Below are 14,020 nucleotides of genomic sequence, written 5' to 3'. Positions count from 1 at the left end.
TGCTTGTACTCCAAAAAGGGGAGAGGGCAAAGAGTAACCTTGGTTAGCCCAGGGCTGTGGCTGGTCAGCCAAATATTCTACACAGGAGGCCAGCGATGAAGGTCTCATCCTCTGTGAGCAGAGTTTAGAAACTGAAAGAACATCAAAGTGAAAATTTTCTTATTGTATGTCCAGGTGAAAACATTTTAGAACTGGACTCCCTCATTTGAATTATAGCTTTACTTTTTATCAGATAGACACCAAGTAAAATCTAATATATAATTAGTAGTAGTAAACTCCTTGAAGCAAACAGAGTAGATAAAAACTAACAAAAAATCATGTGCTAAATTGTCACAAAGATAAACAGGGACTGTGTGGAAAGTTGTTATGCATATTCTCTCAAAAGTTCTTGCAATAACCAACTATTGATCCACTATTTTTTATTATAAATGCTTCCATGTCCACAGCATCTTATACTCTGGCTTTTTTTCCCCACATAGTATTTCAATATCTGTATCTCTTTCAAAATATGACACTCATAACTCAACTATATGTGAATTGCTAACATTGTCTTTTATCTTGGCCAAAGAACAGTTTTCTAAGTTAGTTATTACTTCCACCATAAAACTAGATAAAATACAAATTGGGGTAAGCATTTGGCAGAAAGTTGGAGGGAAATGAGTTTTAGTGGTTGAACTTAAAATATATCACGAGTTGGTGAGGATTTATCTTTAAGGTACTCACAGTATGTATCTGGATTTGATTTCAAGGTAATGCATCACAACAACATTCATTCCACAAATATTTGTGAGGCACCGATAGTGGCAAACAATTAATGTGCTTGGCTGTTATCCGAAAGGTTGGAGGTTTGAGTCCACCCAGAGGAGCCTCAGAAGAAAGGCCTGGTGATCTGCCTCTGAAAAATCAGCTATTGAAAACCCTTCAGAGCACAGTTCTACTCTGACGCACAAGGGGTTGCCATGAGTTGATTCGACTCTACCACAACTGGTTTCATAGAGTGAAAGGCCCTAGACCTGATGAGGGGTTGGAATAACATAATGTAGAAAAAACAAGGTCCTTCTTTTTTCAGGGAGACCTTGAGCTAGAGGAGAAGGTGGTAGAATACAGTGTTAATAAATTCTGCGGTAGTCTGGTAAACAAAGCAGACTGAAGACATAGAGGGGGAGGCACCCAGCTCTGCTGAAAGCATTGACAGCATACCTCTCGGAGGAAGGGGCATCAGAGCTGAATTTTGAACATTGAGTTCTCCAGACTAGCCTTTCTCAACCTACTTTCTGCTGTAATAAGAATGACATAAATCATTCACCTGATTCTATATGACGCATGCCTGTAGGCAGAGTCAGATTTTGGTCAAAACCATAAATTTTGTAGAGAAATAAAGAATGTAATACCATAAATGCTTTTTCTGGTATTTTATTGATTTGCTACTCATAAAAAATCTTGTAAGTATATTGTTAATTAAATAGCTGGGTCTAAAATTGCTAGCTACTTTACAAGGAAAGGGGGAATGGTGGCACCATGGTTAAGAGCTAAGGCTGCTAACCAAAAGGTTGGTAGTTTGAATCCACCAGCCACTCCTTGGAAATCCTATGGGGCAGTTCTACTCTGTCCTATAGGGTTGCTATGAGTTGGAATCGACTCAACGACAACGGGTTTGATTGATTATAAGGAAAAATAAATAAATATAGCCACTCAATTTTTTTTAATATTGAACTTAATTTTTTAATGGATCCTGATTTTTTTCCTTCAGAGTTCTACTCCACAGGTATTAATAAGGCAATTCAGTATGTGAAATTATGATTTACATCATACGCTGGGTCATTTAATTTTCTCAACAATTATTTTAACTAGACTTTTTTTTTGTTTGGCTGCTAACCCAAAGGTTGGCAATTTGAACCCACCCAACAGCTCCACAGAAGAAAGGCCTGGTGAACTACTTCCATAAAGATTACAGCCAAGAAAACGCTAGGGGACAGTTCTGCCCTGTAGCACGTGGGGTTGCTATGAGTTGGAGGCCAACTTGGCAGCTAACAGTAACAATTTTTCCTGTGTTATATTTTATTTACAGGGTTGGAAACCCTGTGGGGCTGTTCTGCTCTATCCTTTAGGGTCGCTATAAGTCGGCATTGACTTGATGGCAATGAGTTTGGGTTTGGGTTTATTGCATCATGAGCCTGGGAATTCTACTATCTACTTTCCTATTACAGGATCCACCTCGTCGTTAAAGACTGTATTGTAGGCTAAACAAGAAAGTAATTTGACTGTAACACATAATTTTAATAGTTCTTTAAAGTGTCGGGGTATACAGACCTATGTTTAAATACTGGCTGTTTATTTACAACTTGCATGATTTTAGGCAAATTACTTGTCTTCTCTAAGCCTCAGTTTTTCCATCTATAAAATGGAGAGACTAGTACTTGCCCAAGGACGCAAAGGTCACTGTGAGGATTAAATGAGATAAATACAGTACCTGTCTTATAGAAGGTACTTACATTTTAGTTTATTTTCTGATTGCCTTAAAATAAAACCTTCCCACACAAGGCATTTGCTGTGATTTATTTTAGGCAGCAGACTGTCCTGGGAAGCTGTTCATCTTCCATTCCTCCTTGCCAACTGCGGAAGCACCAGGGAAGCTCAGAAACAGAGATGACAAAAAGCTGGTTAATACGGACAAAGAAAAGGTACTTTGTATTGCAGTTGCCCTTCGAGGCATCCATATGTCAGTTATTAAAAGGGAGTAAAGAAAGAGGCTATGTCCTTTGTGTAAGAAGGTTGAGGGCAGGCAGGGAGGAGAAGATAATCTAATGTATGAGTCCAGGACTTTGTATATTACAGGAATATTTTGAATTGCAAATAATTTAAGAAATTTTATATTCCTAGAAGAACTAATGGCTAAAAATATTTGCATTAAAATAAGTCCCCAAGCCTTCTTCATGTATAATCTGTGTAAGGGTGACTGAGGGATGATAAGACTGTTATAGAAATAGAGGAAGTGGGGGGAATGCAAAAAAATTAAAAAAAAAAGATAAAGGGGAGAGAGAGAGTATAGACTCAGGCACAGGCCTGAGGTGTGAATTAGAGGTTCCTGTTGCTCAAAATGTGCATTTGCTCAAACCCTCTGAAAGTGTAGCAGTGGGAGAAAAGTCAGTGAGAAGGATAAGGGCATGGACGTAGGCATCAAATTTCTGGCCACATGACACCACACAAGTTACTAAGTTCCTGAACTTCATCTAGTTCTGTAAAAGCCAGGATAGCAGTATCAGCTTCATTAGGCTTGTTTACGGATCAAATTAAATTACACACGTACATGTTTTACACCGCACAAGCCTGCCACAGACTGGGTATTGATGATTACCACAACCCATTTCTTTAGCCCAGTTCACTTTCCTGGAATAAATAAATACGTATAAATATATATGTATGTATGTTTTCATTTTAATAATTTCAATGAGAATTCAAGAGAAATTTAAATTTTAAACCAAAAACATTTTTGTAATTTTTCCCCCTTTTTGTATCTTTTTCTTCAGATTCTTTTCCAGCCCCAAACAAGTATCTATGAATCTCTGGCCAAGGACTGTGTCGCTCACGGCTGCTCTGTGACACTCTTCCTCTTTCCCAGTCAGTACGTGGATGTGGCCTCTTTGGGTCTTATTCCTCTGCTCACTGGAGGAACCCTGTATAAATACAACAGTTTCCAGGTAAGTGCAGCAATTTGTTCATCTCAGTTTTCTACTCCTATTTTAATGTTGGAAACCCTGGTGGCATAGTGGTTAAGAGCTATGGCTGCTAACCAAAAGGTTGGCAGTTTGAATCCACCAGGCGCTCCTTGGAAGCTCTGTGGGGCAGTTCTACTCTGTCCTATAGGGTTGCTATGAGTCAGAATCTACTCGAGGGCAACAGGTTTTTTTTTTTTTTATTTTAATGTTGTTGCTTAGCTTATAGGTTAAGAAAGCTTTGCCCCCTTGTGGGCAGTTGATGAAAGTAAAGAACAGATGGGAAACTGGTTAAGCAATTGCTTTCATACTCCTTAAGTGTTTGGCAAAAGATTGAGCTCATTCAATCTCAGATTTAAATACCAATGTAAGCTATCATAATGGGAAAAATATATTTTATAAAATACATAAGTATGTTTTTATAAAATATATAAACCAAAAACCTAACCCATTGCCATGGAGTCAATTCTGACTCACAGCAACCCTAAAGGACAGAGTAGAACTGCCCCATAGGGTTTCCAAGGAGCAGCTGGTAGATTCGAACTTTTTGGTTAGCAGTCGAGCTCTTAATCACTGTGCCACCAGGGATCCATAAAATATATAAGATATATTTTAGATATTGCCAGAAAGAAGTAACTAAATATTTGTTTTAAATTGTTGGAATCTTGGGGGTCAATTCATTACACCCCTTTCTTCCAAGGCTGAACTGACAGACAGATGCAAGAGATGATCAAAATGTCAGCACTATAACTGGCCTAGGTAGTGGGCAAGTGAACTCAAGAATGCCTCACCCCTGAATCTGATAAAGTTACACAGCCAGGCCATTGGATGGGCACAGTTATAAGCTTCTCCTCTGGACATCTGCCTCTTGAAAACTTCCCTTACTGAGGGGCAGAAAATGTCTATCTTCTGAACGCAGGCTGCCTCCCTAAAAAGAGGACCCAGAAGGGGCTGAGCTACCCACAATTCATTCCTTTTTCCTAACTTAAAGTGCTGGGCTGCTAACTGAAAGATCGGCAGTTTGAACCCACCAGCTGCTCTGAGGGAGAAAGATGTTGCAGTCTGCTTCCATAAAGGTTACACCTGTGGAAACCCTATGGGGCAGTTTTACTCTGTCCTATAGGGTCGCTGCGAGTCAGAATCGACTCGATAGCAGTGGGTTTGGACTAATTAAGTAAGTCCCTCCTCTTCACCTGAGAGAAGTGAGGAGGGGCAGGGAGGGGCTAGGAGTGGACCTCTAATTTGTGCATCTCCATGTGAAAACATGGGTGAGAATGAGTGTTTCCCCCAACATAAATGTCAAATGTTAATCATCATAGATAAAATTATTTGTAATAGTGTAGACTATTAACAGATTTGATAACACCAAAGATTGCAAATGAAATAAAATGGGAAAAGCTCCAAGAACGTTTTCCAAGATTTCTGGAGCAAAGTAGGTTGTTTTAGACACACTCTAGAAAATAAGCTTTTAATAATCATCTAGAATTCTAACTTTTCCTTATTCTGCCCATATTCTGGATGTTGAGGCACCACAAAGCCTACTGTGCTGGCCAATTCCTAACTAAGGAAATAAAGTTTATCTGAAACTTTATTTTTTACTTTCCCAAAAAGTACTTCAGGTCTTCCATTCCTAATCAATAAGGCCCTGACATATGTGAATAGCATGGCTTTGCTACAGTCATAAGTTATGCACTGGTGTGGTCATCTACACCAAGTGACTTAGCTCCGAAGACCATGCCACCAGGTGATGTGTATACAGTGGGCACACGGGCGCAATTAATGTAACCATCTAGGTATTTTACTTGTTTCTGTTCTTTAAAAGATTTTGAGTTATGTGCTAACCCTGTGTAGTTTACGACATAATAAAGGATATTTACTTGCATCTAACTGTAGCAATAATTATTTTGATGGTTTTAATGTGTTACTAAAAAAGAAATACTGTCATAATCCCACTAAGAAAAATCCTCTAAGATGTAAGCAGGGAGTAAAATATTTTATAAACAAAAAATGTTCATTTTGGCTATTATACCACACATTTATTTATGTTTATTCCACATTATTGCCAAGCTGAATCATAGTGTAGCATATCTTACTTGTCTTCAAAATTAAAAAAAAAATAGTAGTGCCTGCCATTTAATAATATTGTAAAGAAGAAATGATAAAAATGATGGCTAAGAACTTTGCAGGCACCTAGCTGTATTTAAACAGTGAAAAAGATTCTAATAAAGATTTTGTCTTTGGTTTCTCGCTCTCTATCCCTCGCTCCTTCCCTGTGTTTCTGAAGGGGAAGAGAAGTGTGTGTGTCTGTGTCTCTCTCACCTTTCACCAGTTGTCGTCGTTGTTGTTGTTACTTGCTGTTGAGTTGGCTCCAACTCATGGCAACCTTATGTATAACAGAAGGAAACATTGCCAGTCCTATGCCGTCTTCATGTTTGTTGGTACAGGAACAGTAATAATCTCTTAAACAGTGTCACTGACCAGGTCAGATGGGAAGCTTTAGAAGATGGAGCCCACTCTGTTCTCTTTAGTGAGCACTCAGCTCAGCATTATATACATGTGCGTATTGAATAAATGTTGCTTAGTTGTGAATAGTGAGCACCTTTCAGAAATACAGTGATAGTAGAGTAATTAACAAGGCTGGGGAAAGGGGTTTTTACTAACTCTGTGCATGAACTATCCCCTGACTTAGCTTCACTGAGCTCTGAATGTGGTCAAATGGAAGGAGTACAACCTCAACTCCAGGATTTTTCCCCAGCTTCATTCGCTGGATGTTATTCATTGGATATTATTCTTGCTTCAAACCCTAAACCTGAATCATTTACTCTGTCTCAATTTTCCCATTTGTACAATAAAGTTAATGACTGATCTTTCTGTCCAAGTGTTGTGAAATGAAAGGAAATAATAGATGTGGATTTAATTTGAAAAGTTAAGAATCACTGGCTGAAGATCCTGTATCTTCTTTAACCAAAGAAATATAAGATATGAACATAAGTATGCTAAATCAGGATTCCACCACCCATTGCCACTGAGTCAATTTCAACTCATAGCGACCTTGTAGGACAGAGTAGAATTGCCCCCATAGGGTTTCCAGAGCTGTAATCTTCACAGAAGCAGACTGCCACATCTTTCTCCCTCAGAGCAGTTGGTGAGTTTGAACCATCAGCCTTTTGGTTAGCAGCCGAGCACTTAACCAGTGTTCCACCAAAACCAAAAACCAAACCCACTGCTGTCGAGTCAATTTCAACTCATAGTGACCCTATAGGACAGAACAGAACTACCCCATAGGGTTTCCAAGGAACACCTAGGTGGATTTGAACTGCTGACCTTTTGGTTAGCAGCTATAGCATCTAACCACTACTCCACCAGGGTTTCCTCTAGTGTGCCTTAAGTCAGGATTAACAAATAGAGTAAGAGTGGTTATTTTAAGTACTTTTACTGCCATCTGGTGGACACTGATCATGCTTTATTTTTTCAGATGTACTTGGATAGCCAACAATTTTTGAACGACCTTAGAAATGATATTCAGAAGAAAATAGGATTTGATGCTATTATGAGAGTTCGAACCAGCACAGGTAATTATCATTTATACCAGATTGTCATCATTAAACGTGATTGTTTCCTCTAAAAAAGCCAACAAAGAAAATAACAATAAACTAAGGAGAAGCAAAATTTCCCTTTTTCATCATCCTTAGGTTTCAGAGCCACTGATTTCTTTGGTGGAGTTTTCATGAACAACACCACTGATGTAGAAATGGCAGCCATTGATTGTGACAAGGCAGTAACTGTAGAGTTCAAGCATGACGACAAACTCAGTGAAGATAGTGGAGCCTTAATCCAGGTGATTTAAAATGTATTCCCATATTTTGCTTTTTAGTTTGGTGCTGACAGTCATCATTGGGGAGGCTAAAATACCATCAAATATGTTAGTCTCTTCATAAAAGACTCAATTCTATTTCTCCAAAGGCAAAAGTCCTTATATTAGAGCACTGATTGTGTGGTTTCTCCATACTTTGTTTCATAGTGTGCTACTTTATGTGAAGTAACAATTACTTGTCATTGCATGAGAGCCCCATAAACTTGTGGTTGGTACCGTGGGCATCAGCACACTGATTCCCAGCAGTGTTGGATTCTTTCAGACTTCAGCAGGCCATTCATTCATTTGTTGCACTCCTAAGATGTGTCAGACCCCATGTGACGCACATGGAAGTAGGATTTGATTTTATAATATACAAAATTTACTAGAAGCTATGGAGACTTTGAATAAAAACAAGAAAAATTATATCTAATGCTCATAGTTTTCAGACACTAGCATTACCCTTAAAAAATGGAAGTTGGCATTAAATTCAGGAAGAACTCAATTAATGTTTATTTTTTAATCACAGATAATTTGGGAAAGTGTTTACATCTTTGCACTCTTGAAATGTATATCTCATAAGACCTAACTACATGTTTTCTAAGGGAGATGAGCCTTCAGTAAGGCTGTGAGAACACGAAGTTACTGTTTCTGTTCCTAGATCCCTGGTAATAAAATCAGAGGTATGTGAAATGCACACTGCTTGTAGAAATGCAGACAGATGTTTATATGTGGATAGCTCAGTAATTTAAACCAGTGAAATGCTACATAGGACCCGGTCATTATTCTTCCCATATTTGTTGTCATTTGCTCTATAGCAGTAATAGAAAAAAAATCTGTGGAAAAATTTAGATGTCTTTTAGCTGTGCACACTGTACAGAACTGTAGACACTGTTCTGTAAATGCAAATAAGATCAAGAGCATGTTAACCAGAACACGTGACCTCAGTGTTGCCTTTGCAGTGTGCTGTGCTTTACACAACCATCGGTGGACAGAGAAGACTTCGGATTCACAACCTTGGTTTAAACTGCAGCTCCCAGCTGGCTGATCTCTATAAGAGCTGTGAGACAGATGCTCTGATCAACTTCTTTGCCAAGTCAGGTAACCCTGTGCTTATCGGGTCAGTGTACCTTACCTAGTAATTGAGTCAAGACTTGTTGGTTAATCAAGTCAGTATATGAAAAGCACTACCAAAAGGTGGCACAGCCTTTTGGTAGATAAATTCAGAACTTACCAAGGCAAAGTGTGAAGGAGAATAGTTAGCATCTCTAACTCTAGATTAATAATAGGATAACTCAGGCCCACAGGATACATTTTTCTTTAAAATTTCTTCCCTAAAGGGGGATCTGACGAAATTTAGGAAGGTAATGCTTAGACTCTTATTACGGCATTTGAGTATACTCTCTGGCACGTGGGGATAATAGAAGGAAACTGTCCCTAAATATTCGAGTGAACTCCCGTATCCATACCATGGTAAGGATGAAACGGGATGAACCCTAAGGCTAAATTTTCTTTGGCTTTCCTCCTGAGAGTCTACGTCAAGGTTTAGAAGAAGCAGCAATTCAACCTGTAGGATTCAGGACATCAGAAGATGGCAAACTAGCCTTTCTTTTCTCTGTGTGTAGAGTTCTGTTTCTAATATTCTGAGGAAAAATCTGGACCTACCTTTTGTTATCAGTAGGCCATTGTTCTCTATTATTATTATTATAATTAGTTAAGACAGATCATTAACAAATGACTTTAACATTTTTGAATGCTGTTATTCCTTGCTGGGTGGTCTGAAGAGAATAGCAACTTTCTTTTTCTTAATTTAATTATTTGAAGCCTTCAATTTCTGAGCTGAAACTTTGTTGTCCTTTTCATTGTTTTGTGCACACAGCTTTTAAAGCAGTTCTGCATCAGCCCTTGAAGGTCATCCGGGAAATTCTAGTGAATCAGACTGCCCATATGTTAGCATGTTACCGAAAGAATTGCGCAAGTCCATCCGCAGCAAGCCAGGTGAGCTACCTATTGTACTAAGATGCTAAAGGGATGTAACAGCTATTTATCCCTTCAGCATATACTACTGAGGGCTTGTGATGTTCCAGGCACTTAGATAAAAGCTGTATAGTAAACCACACAACAAAGAAGATTGAGAATGTAATCTTTTTGTGCTATGGTATTTTTATAGCCAACATTAAAAAACTTAATGACTTTACAAGATGCATGAATGAAAAAGTGTGTGTATATTGTGTTGACAGACACTATATTATATATAAAGGAAAGAATGTTGTATGTAAGAAGTGTCACAATATAAACAGGATTCTCTTTTGCTTACGAAGATGGACATTTGGTTGTGAAATGTGTATGCTTAAATACTTTTTAGGCATATAAACAATCAAAGTTGACATGAGTAATGACATTCTTTATGTTTTATAAACAAATATAATTTATACATAGAAATAGTGGAATTCTTTATACTTGAAGGTTATTAATATATATGAAGAGTTTTGGAAGAATTACCTCTGGGCAGTCATCTAGTAATTTGAAAATTTAGAAGATCTTTTAAATAAACCTCATTTCGCCTCTCCTTCCTGTAAAAGAAAAAGTAAAACCACATGTCCGCATTTATTTTTGCATCTGTTCTCTTGTTCACATTCTTCCCTATGCCAATCAAAGTTAGATGCCGGTTTTCATAGTTGTGGGTTGAGTATTTGAGCACAGAATTTTGATTAAAAGAGAAGACAGCCACAGATGGGAAAACTTTCTGGCTCATTCATTGTCAACAGTGGGTGTTGAAAGGACATCTGTAAACCCCACCAAAAAGTCAGCTTTCAGCAGCAAGAATAATGTAAATAAATTTGGGGGCCAAATTCATACTCTGGATTAAGAAGAAAAATAAAGCAGACACATTTATTAGCTTGGACTTTTTCATAAGAATTCCTTTCCCTGCTGTCCAAGTGATGAGATTAGCTCTTCCATGTTCTCTCCTGTGTTGATAATCACAAAAGCTACTCTTGAACCTACACGTGTTCAGTCCTCTTAATTATTCAGATTTGCCACTTTACTAACCTCAAACATCAGTACCATTTCACAAGGTACTTATTTAATTTACACAGAACCCCCTGAGTGCACCTGGAATCTAGCCTGGATATTGTTCAATTGTGAGCGCTTTAAACCCCGTTTTACTATTTGTCTTGGAGCTCTGGAAACATTATTCTGTCTCTGGAGTATCTCACACTTCACAAGGATTAGTTGAAGGAGAACAGGTACAGTTAACGTCCTCTCTGGAAGTTTATTTGCTAATGTTAAACAGATTGGATTCAAAGACCTTAAGTTAAAAACAAATCTGTTGCCTATTTAAGGAAAAAAAAAATCAAATCTATTATTTCCTTCTGGTTTAAAGGTGAAAATTTTTGTCTCTACTACTAGATCATCTGTTTACTGAATTTTATTATTTCTGGAGTAAAATCATTATGATGCCATATTTTCTCTGAAAAACTTGTTAGAAATTATTCTCGTTCTTACAGATTTTTCTTTTCTAAGTTAGCAAATTTCATGTGTAGGATTTAAAGACCTTTAAAAAGTGTACTTTTCAATCTATGATAACTATGCTTTAAAAAATGATATAACTTAGACACCTATGATTAGTCATCATGTAAATTGTAGAGACCAAGAAACTGTTAGGAATGATAAGATATTAAAATATACCCTTAATTGAAAATATAGAATAGCTGGTCTTTGGGTTCTTTCCAGGGACTGTAACTTCATATGTGGCACTCTCCCACAGTGCACTTGGAAAAATAATATCCATGGAGGAATTCCTAAAGGAATCCCACTGTTTGACTATAGAGTCCAGAGTTTCCTTCGTCTAAGCAAGACCATTAAGTAACTACGTACTTGGATTATGTGTCTCTGGATCTCGTGGAACTGCTCTTACTGAATTTCCAGGGCCAGGACTAGGTTGAGGGAAGAGAGTTGATTAGGGCATAAAATGTAAGGAGGTACTCACTCTGAAGTTGTATAACAGATGCTGTGTTAGTACACAAAACTAGAAACAACATTAAAACAACTTCTTAAGCTTGTATATGCAAGGTAGATTCTTTTTATTAAATCTCTCTAGTAGCTCACTGTTCTGAGCTTAAACATATTACATCATATGAGAGGACAGTGACTTCAAATGGCAAGTCAAATGACCTTAACTATAAAGTAGTAGTTGTTGTGTGTGTTTTTTAAAATTCATCACAACTACTATCACTTCAAAACCCAAAGAGGAATTCTTCAAAATCAAACCAGACTTCTGTGAATTTGTATTCTCTTCGCACCCACACCCTTTCTCCTCAAGAATAATTTAGGTATTTATAACGGGGACCGGGGAGGTGGGGAGAAGGTTTTACAGCAGTGATCTGTTGCCACACTTTCTTCCTTACCTCCAAAACATTGAATAAGACTGTTTTCTCCCACTCTTCCATTCCTTTTTTCTTCTTCATTGTCAGTGTTACCTCCTCTTCTTAATTACCTCCTCTGTTTTCTTCGCTCTGCCCCTATAATCTAACCTGCTTTAATCACACTTATTAGTCCTAATGGTGTCATCATGGGCCAAGCTCCACCCCTTGTGGCATTTAGGACAACAGATTTCTAAACTGTCTTAATATGACCTGATTAATCAGAAACAACCGGTGAAATAGCAAGATAATATTAGAAAACTGAGCATGCTTCTATATAGGTAGTACAAATGGTTAATGCACTCAGCTGCATTGTTGGTCAAAGGTTTGAGTCCACCAAGAGTTCTGTCAGAAGAAAGACCTGGTGATGTACTTCTGAAAAATCAGCCATTAAAAATCCTACGGAGCACAGTTCTACTCTGACACAAGTGGGGTCACCATAAGTCGGAATAGATTCAATGGCAACTAGTTTTTTGTTTCTTTTTAAAAGAACATTGTTAACCCATAATAATATGTAAGATACCTAATTGGTAACTAGGATTGAGGCCATGTGGCTCTGGAATATGACCATGATCTGATGCCTTCATCTTTTCATCATAATTTGCATTGGTAGAGAAAGTAACCCAATACCAAATGTTGTCAAATGAAAATATTTTATGCTAGAGAGAAATTGTAAGAAAAGGATGTTCTTCTCATAGGAGGAAACATGTATTTAAACTGTCTTTGGTTCTTTGAAAGGATATTAGAAGTAACCCCATTGCAATCGAGTCATAACAACCCTATAGGACAGAGTAGAACTCCCCCATAGGGTTACCAAGGAGCGGCTGGTGGATTCAAACTGCTGACCTATTGTTCAGCAAGCAAGTTCTTAACCACTGAGCAACCAGGGCTTCATTAGAAGTAAAGAGGGGAAAAGGAAAAAAAAAAGAAAACCTGCAAAGTAGAATCATTCTCAAGTATGTTTGCCTGAACCGGATATAAAGTTTTGTCTTACGCATTCCTTACTTAATAGATTGTGAGAAGAAACCTATAATGTAAAGAGATTTCAACTGAGGAATAAGTTCTAAAAGAGAACTGAGGGAAATTTTCTTTCAGTATGGATTCTGATAAATTTGTGTTCTTTTTCTTCAGTAAGATATAAAAGCTAAAAAGAAATCATGAACTTTTAGGCCATGTATTTTAGCTGTCAGGTTGCAAATAACCACTATCTCTTATGTATGCCTTTTCTTTGGGATATTTCCTTGTTCATTGTCCTGCTGCCAAATGGAAGGAGTGAAGCTCAGATCCTTCAATCATGATTATTAGTCATTTTTATGAAATTGAGTTGGGAGAAGGTTTAACAACTCAGGGTATTACCTGTAATCTTTTTAACCCATAAAGTTGTGTTTCTAGAATTGCTGCATTTGCTATTATTTGTAACATCACATTATGATATGCACTTTGAGGTGGGTAGAGTGAAGTTGTTGTTGTTGTTGTTAGATGCCATAGAGTCAGTTCCAACTCAGCGACCCTATCTACAACAGAAGGATACAGTGCCTGGTCCTGCGCCACCTTCACATTCGTTGCTATGTTTGAGCCCATTGTTGCAGCCACTATGTCCATCTTGTTGAGGTTCTTCTTCTTTTTCGCTGACCCTCTACATTACCAAGCATGATGTCCTTCTCCAGGGACTGGTTCCTCCTGATAACATGTCCAAAGTACATGAGACGAAGTCTTGCTATCTTCGCTTCTAAGGAACATTCTAATTGTGTGTCTTCCAAGACAGATTTGTTCATTTTTCTGGAAGTCCATGGTATATTTGATATTCTTCACCACCACCCTTATTCAAAGGCATCAAGATTGGTAGAAGACTCATTAATAACCTGTGATGTGCAGATAACACAACCTTGCTTGCTGAAAGTGAAGAGGACTTGAAGCACTTACTGATGAAGATCAAATACTACAGCCTTCAGTATGGATTACACCTCAACATAAAGAAAACAAAAATCCTCACAGCTGGACCAATAAGCAACATGATAATAAGTGGAGAA

The 14,020-nt window shown here is 37.8% G+C and overlaps 1 protein-coding gene across 1 annotated transcript in view; it reads left to right on the top strand.

Moving 5' to 3' along the window:
* The window catches only part of SEC24D (SEC24 homolog D, COPII coat complex component), a 104,313-nt gene that overhangs the window by 74,893 nt on the left and 15,400 nt on the right, over positions 1-14,020 (top strand). The window contains exons 14-19 of the mRNA XM_023741103.1: positions 2,565-2,681; positions 3,528-3,698; positions 7,189-7,285; positions 7,406-7,551; positions 8,529-8,667; positions 9,446-9,564. Coding sequence (XP_023596871.1) covers positions 2,565-2,681; positions 3,528-3,698; positions 7,189-7,285; positions 7,406-7,551; positions 8,529-8,667; positions 9,446-9,564 — 789 coding nt within the window. The remainder of the gene's footprint in view (positions 1-2,564; positions 2,682-3,527; positions 3,699-7,188; positions 7,286-7,405; positions 7,552-8,528; positions 8,668-9,445; positions 9,565-14,020) is intronic.

This window comes from Trichechus manatus, unplaced genomic scaffold (assembly GCF_000243295.1).
Source record: "Trichechus manatus latirostris isolate Lorelei unplaced genomic scaffold, TriManLat1.0 scaffold00171, whole genome shotgun sequence".
Taxonomy (NCBI): domain Eukaryota; kingdom Metazoa; phylum Chordata; class Mammalia; order Sirenia; family Trichechidae; genus Trichechus; species Trichechus manatus.
The sequence above is the reverse complement of the archived record's forward strand: the minus strand, read 5'-3'. Positions and strand labels throughout refer to the sequence as shown.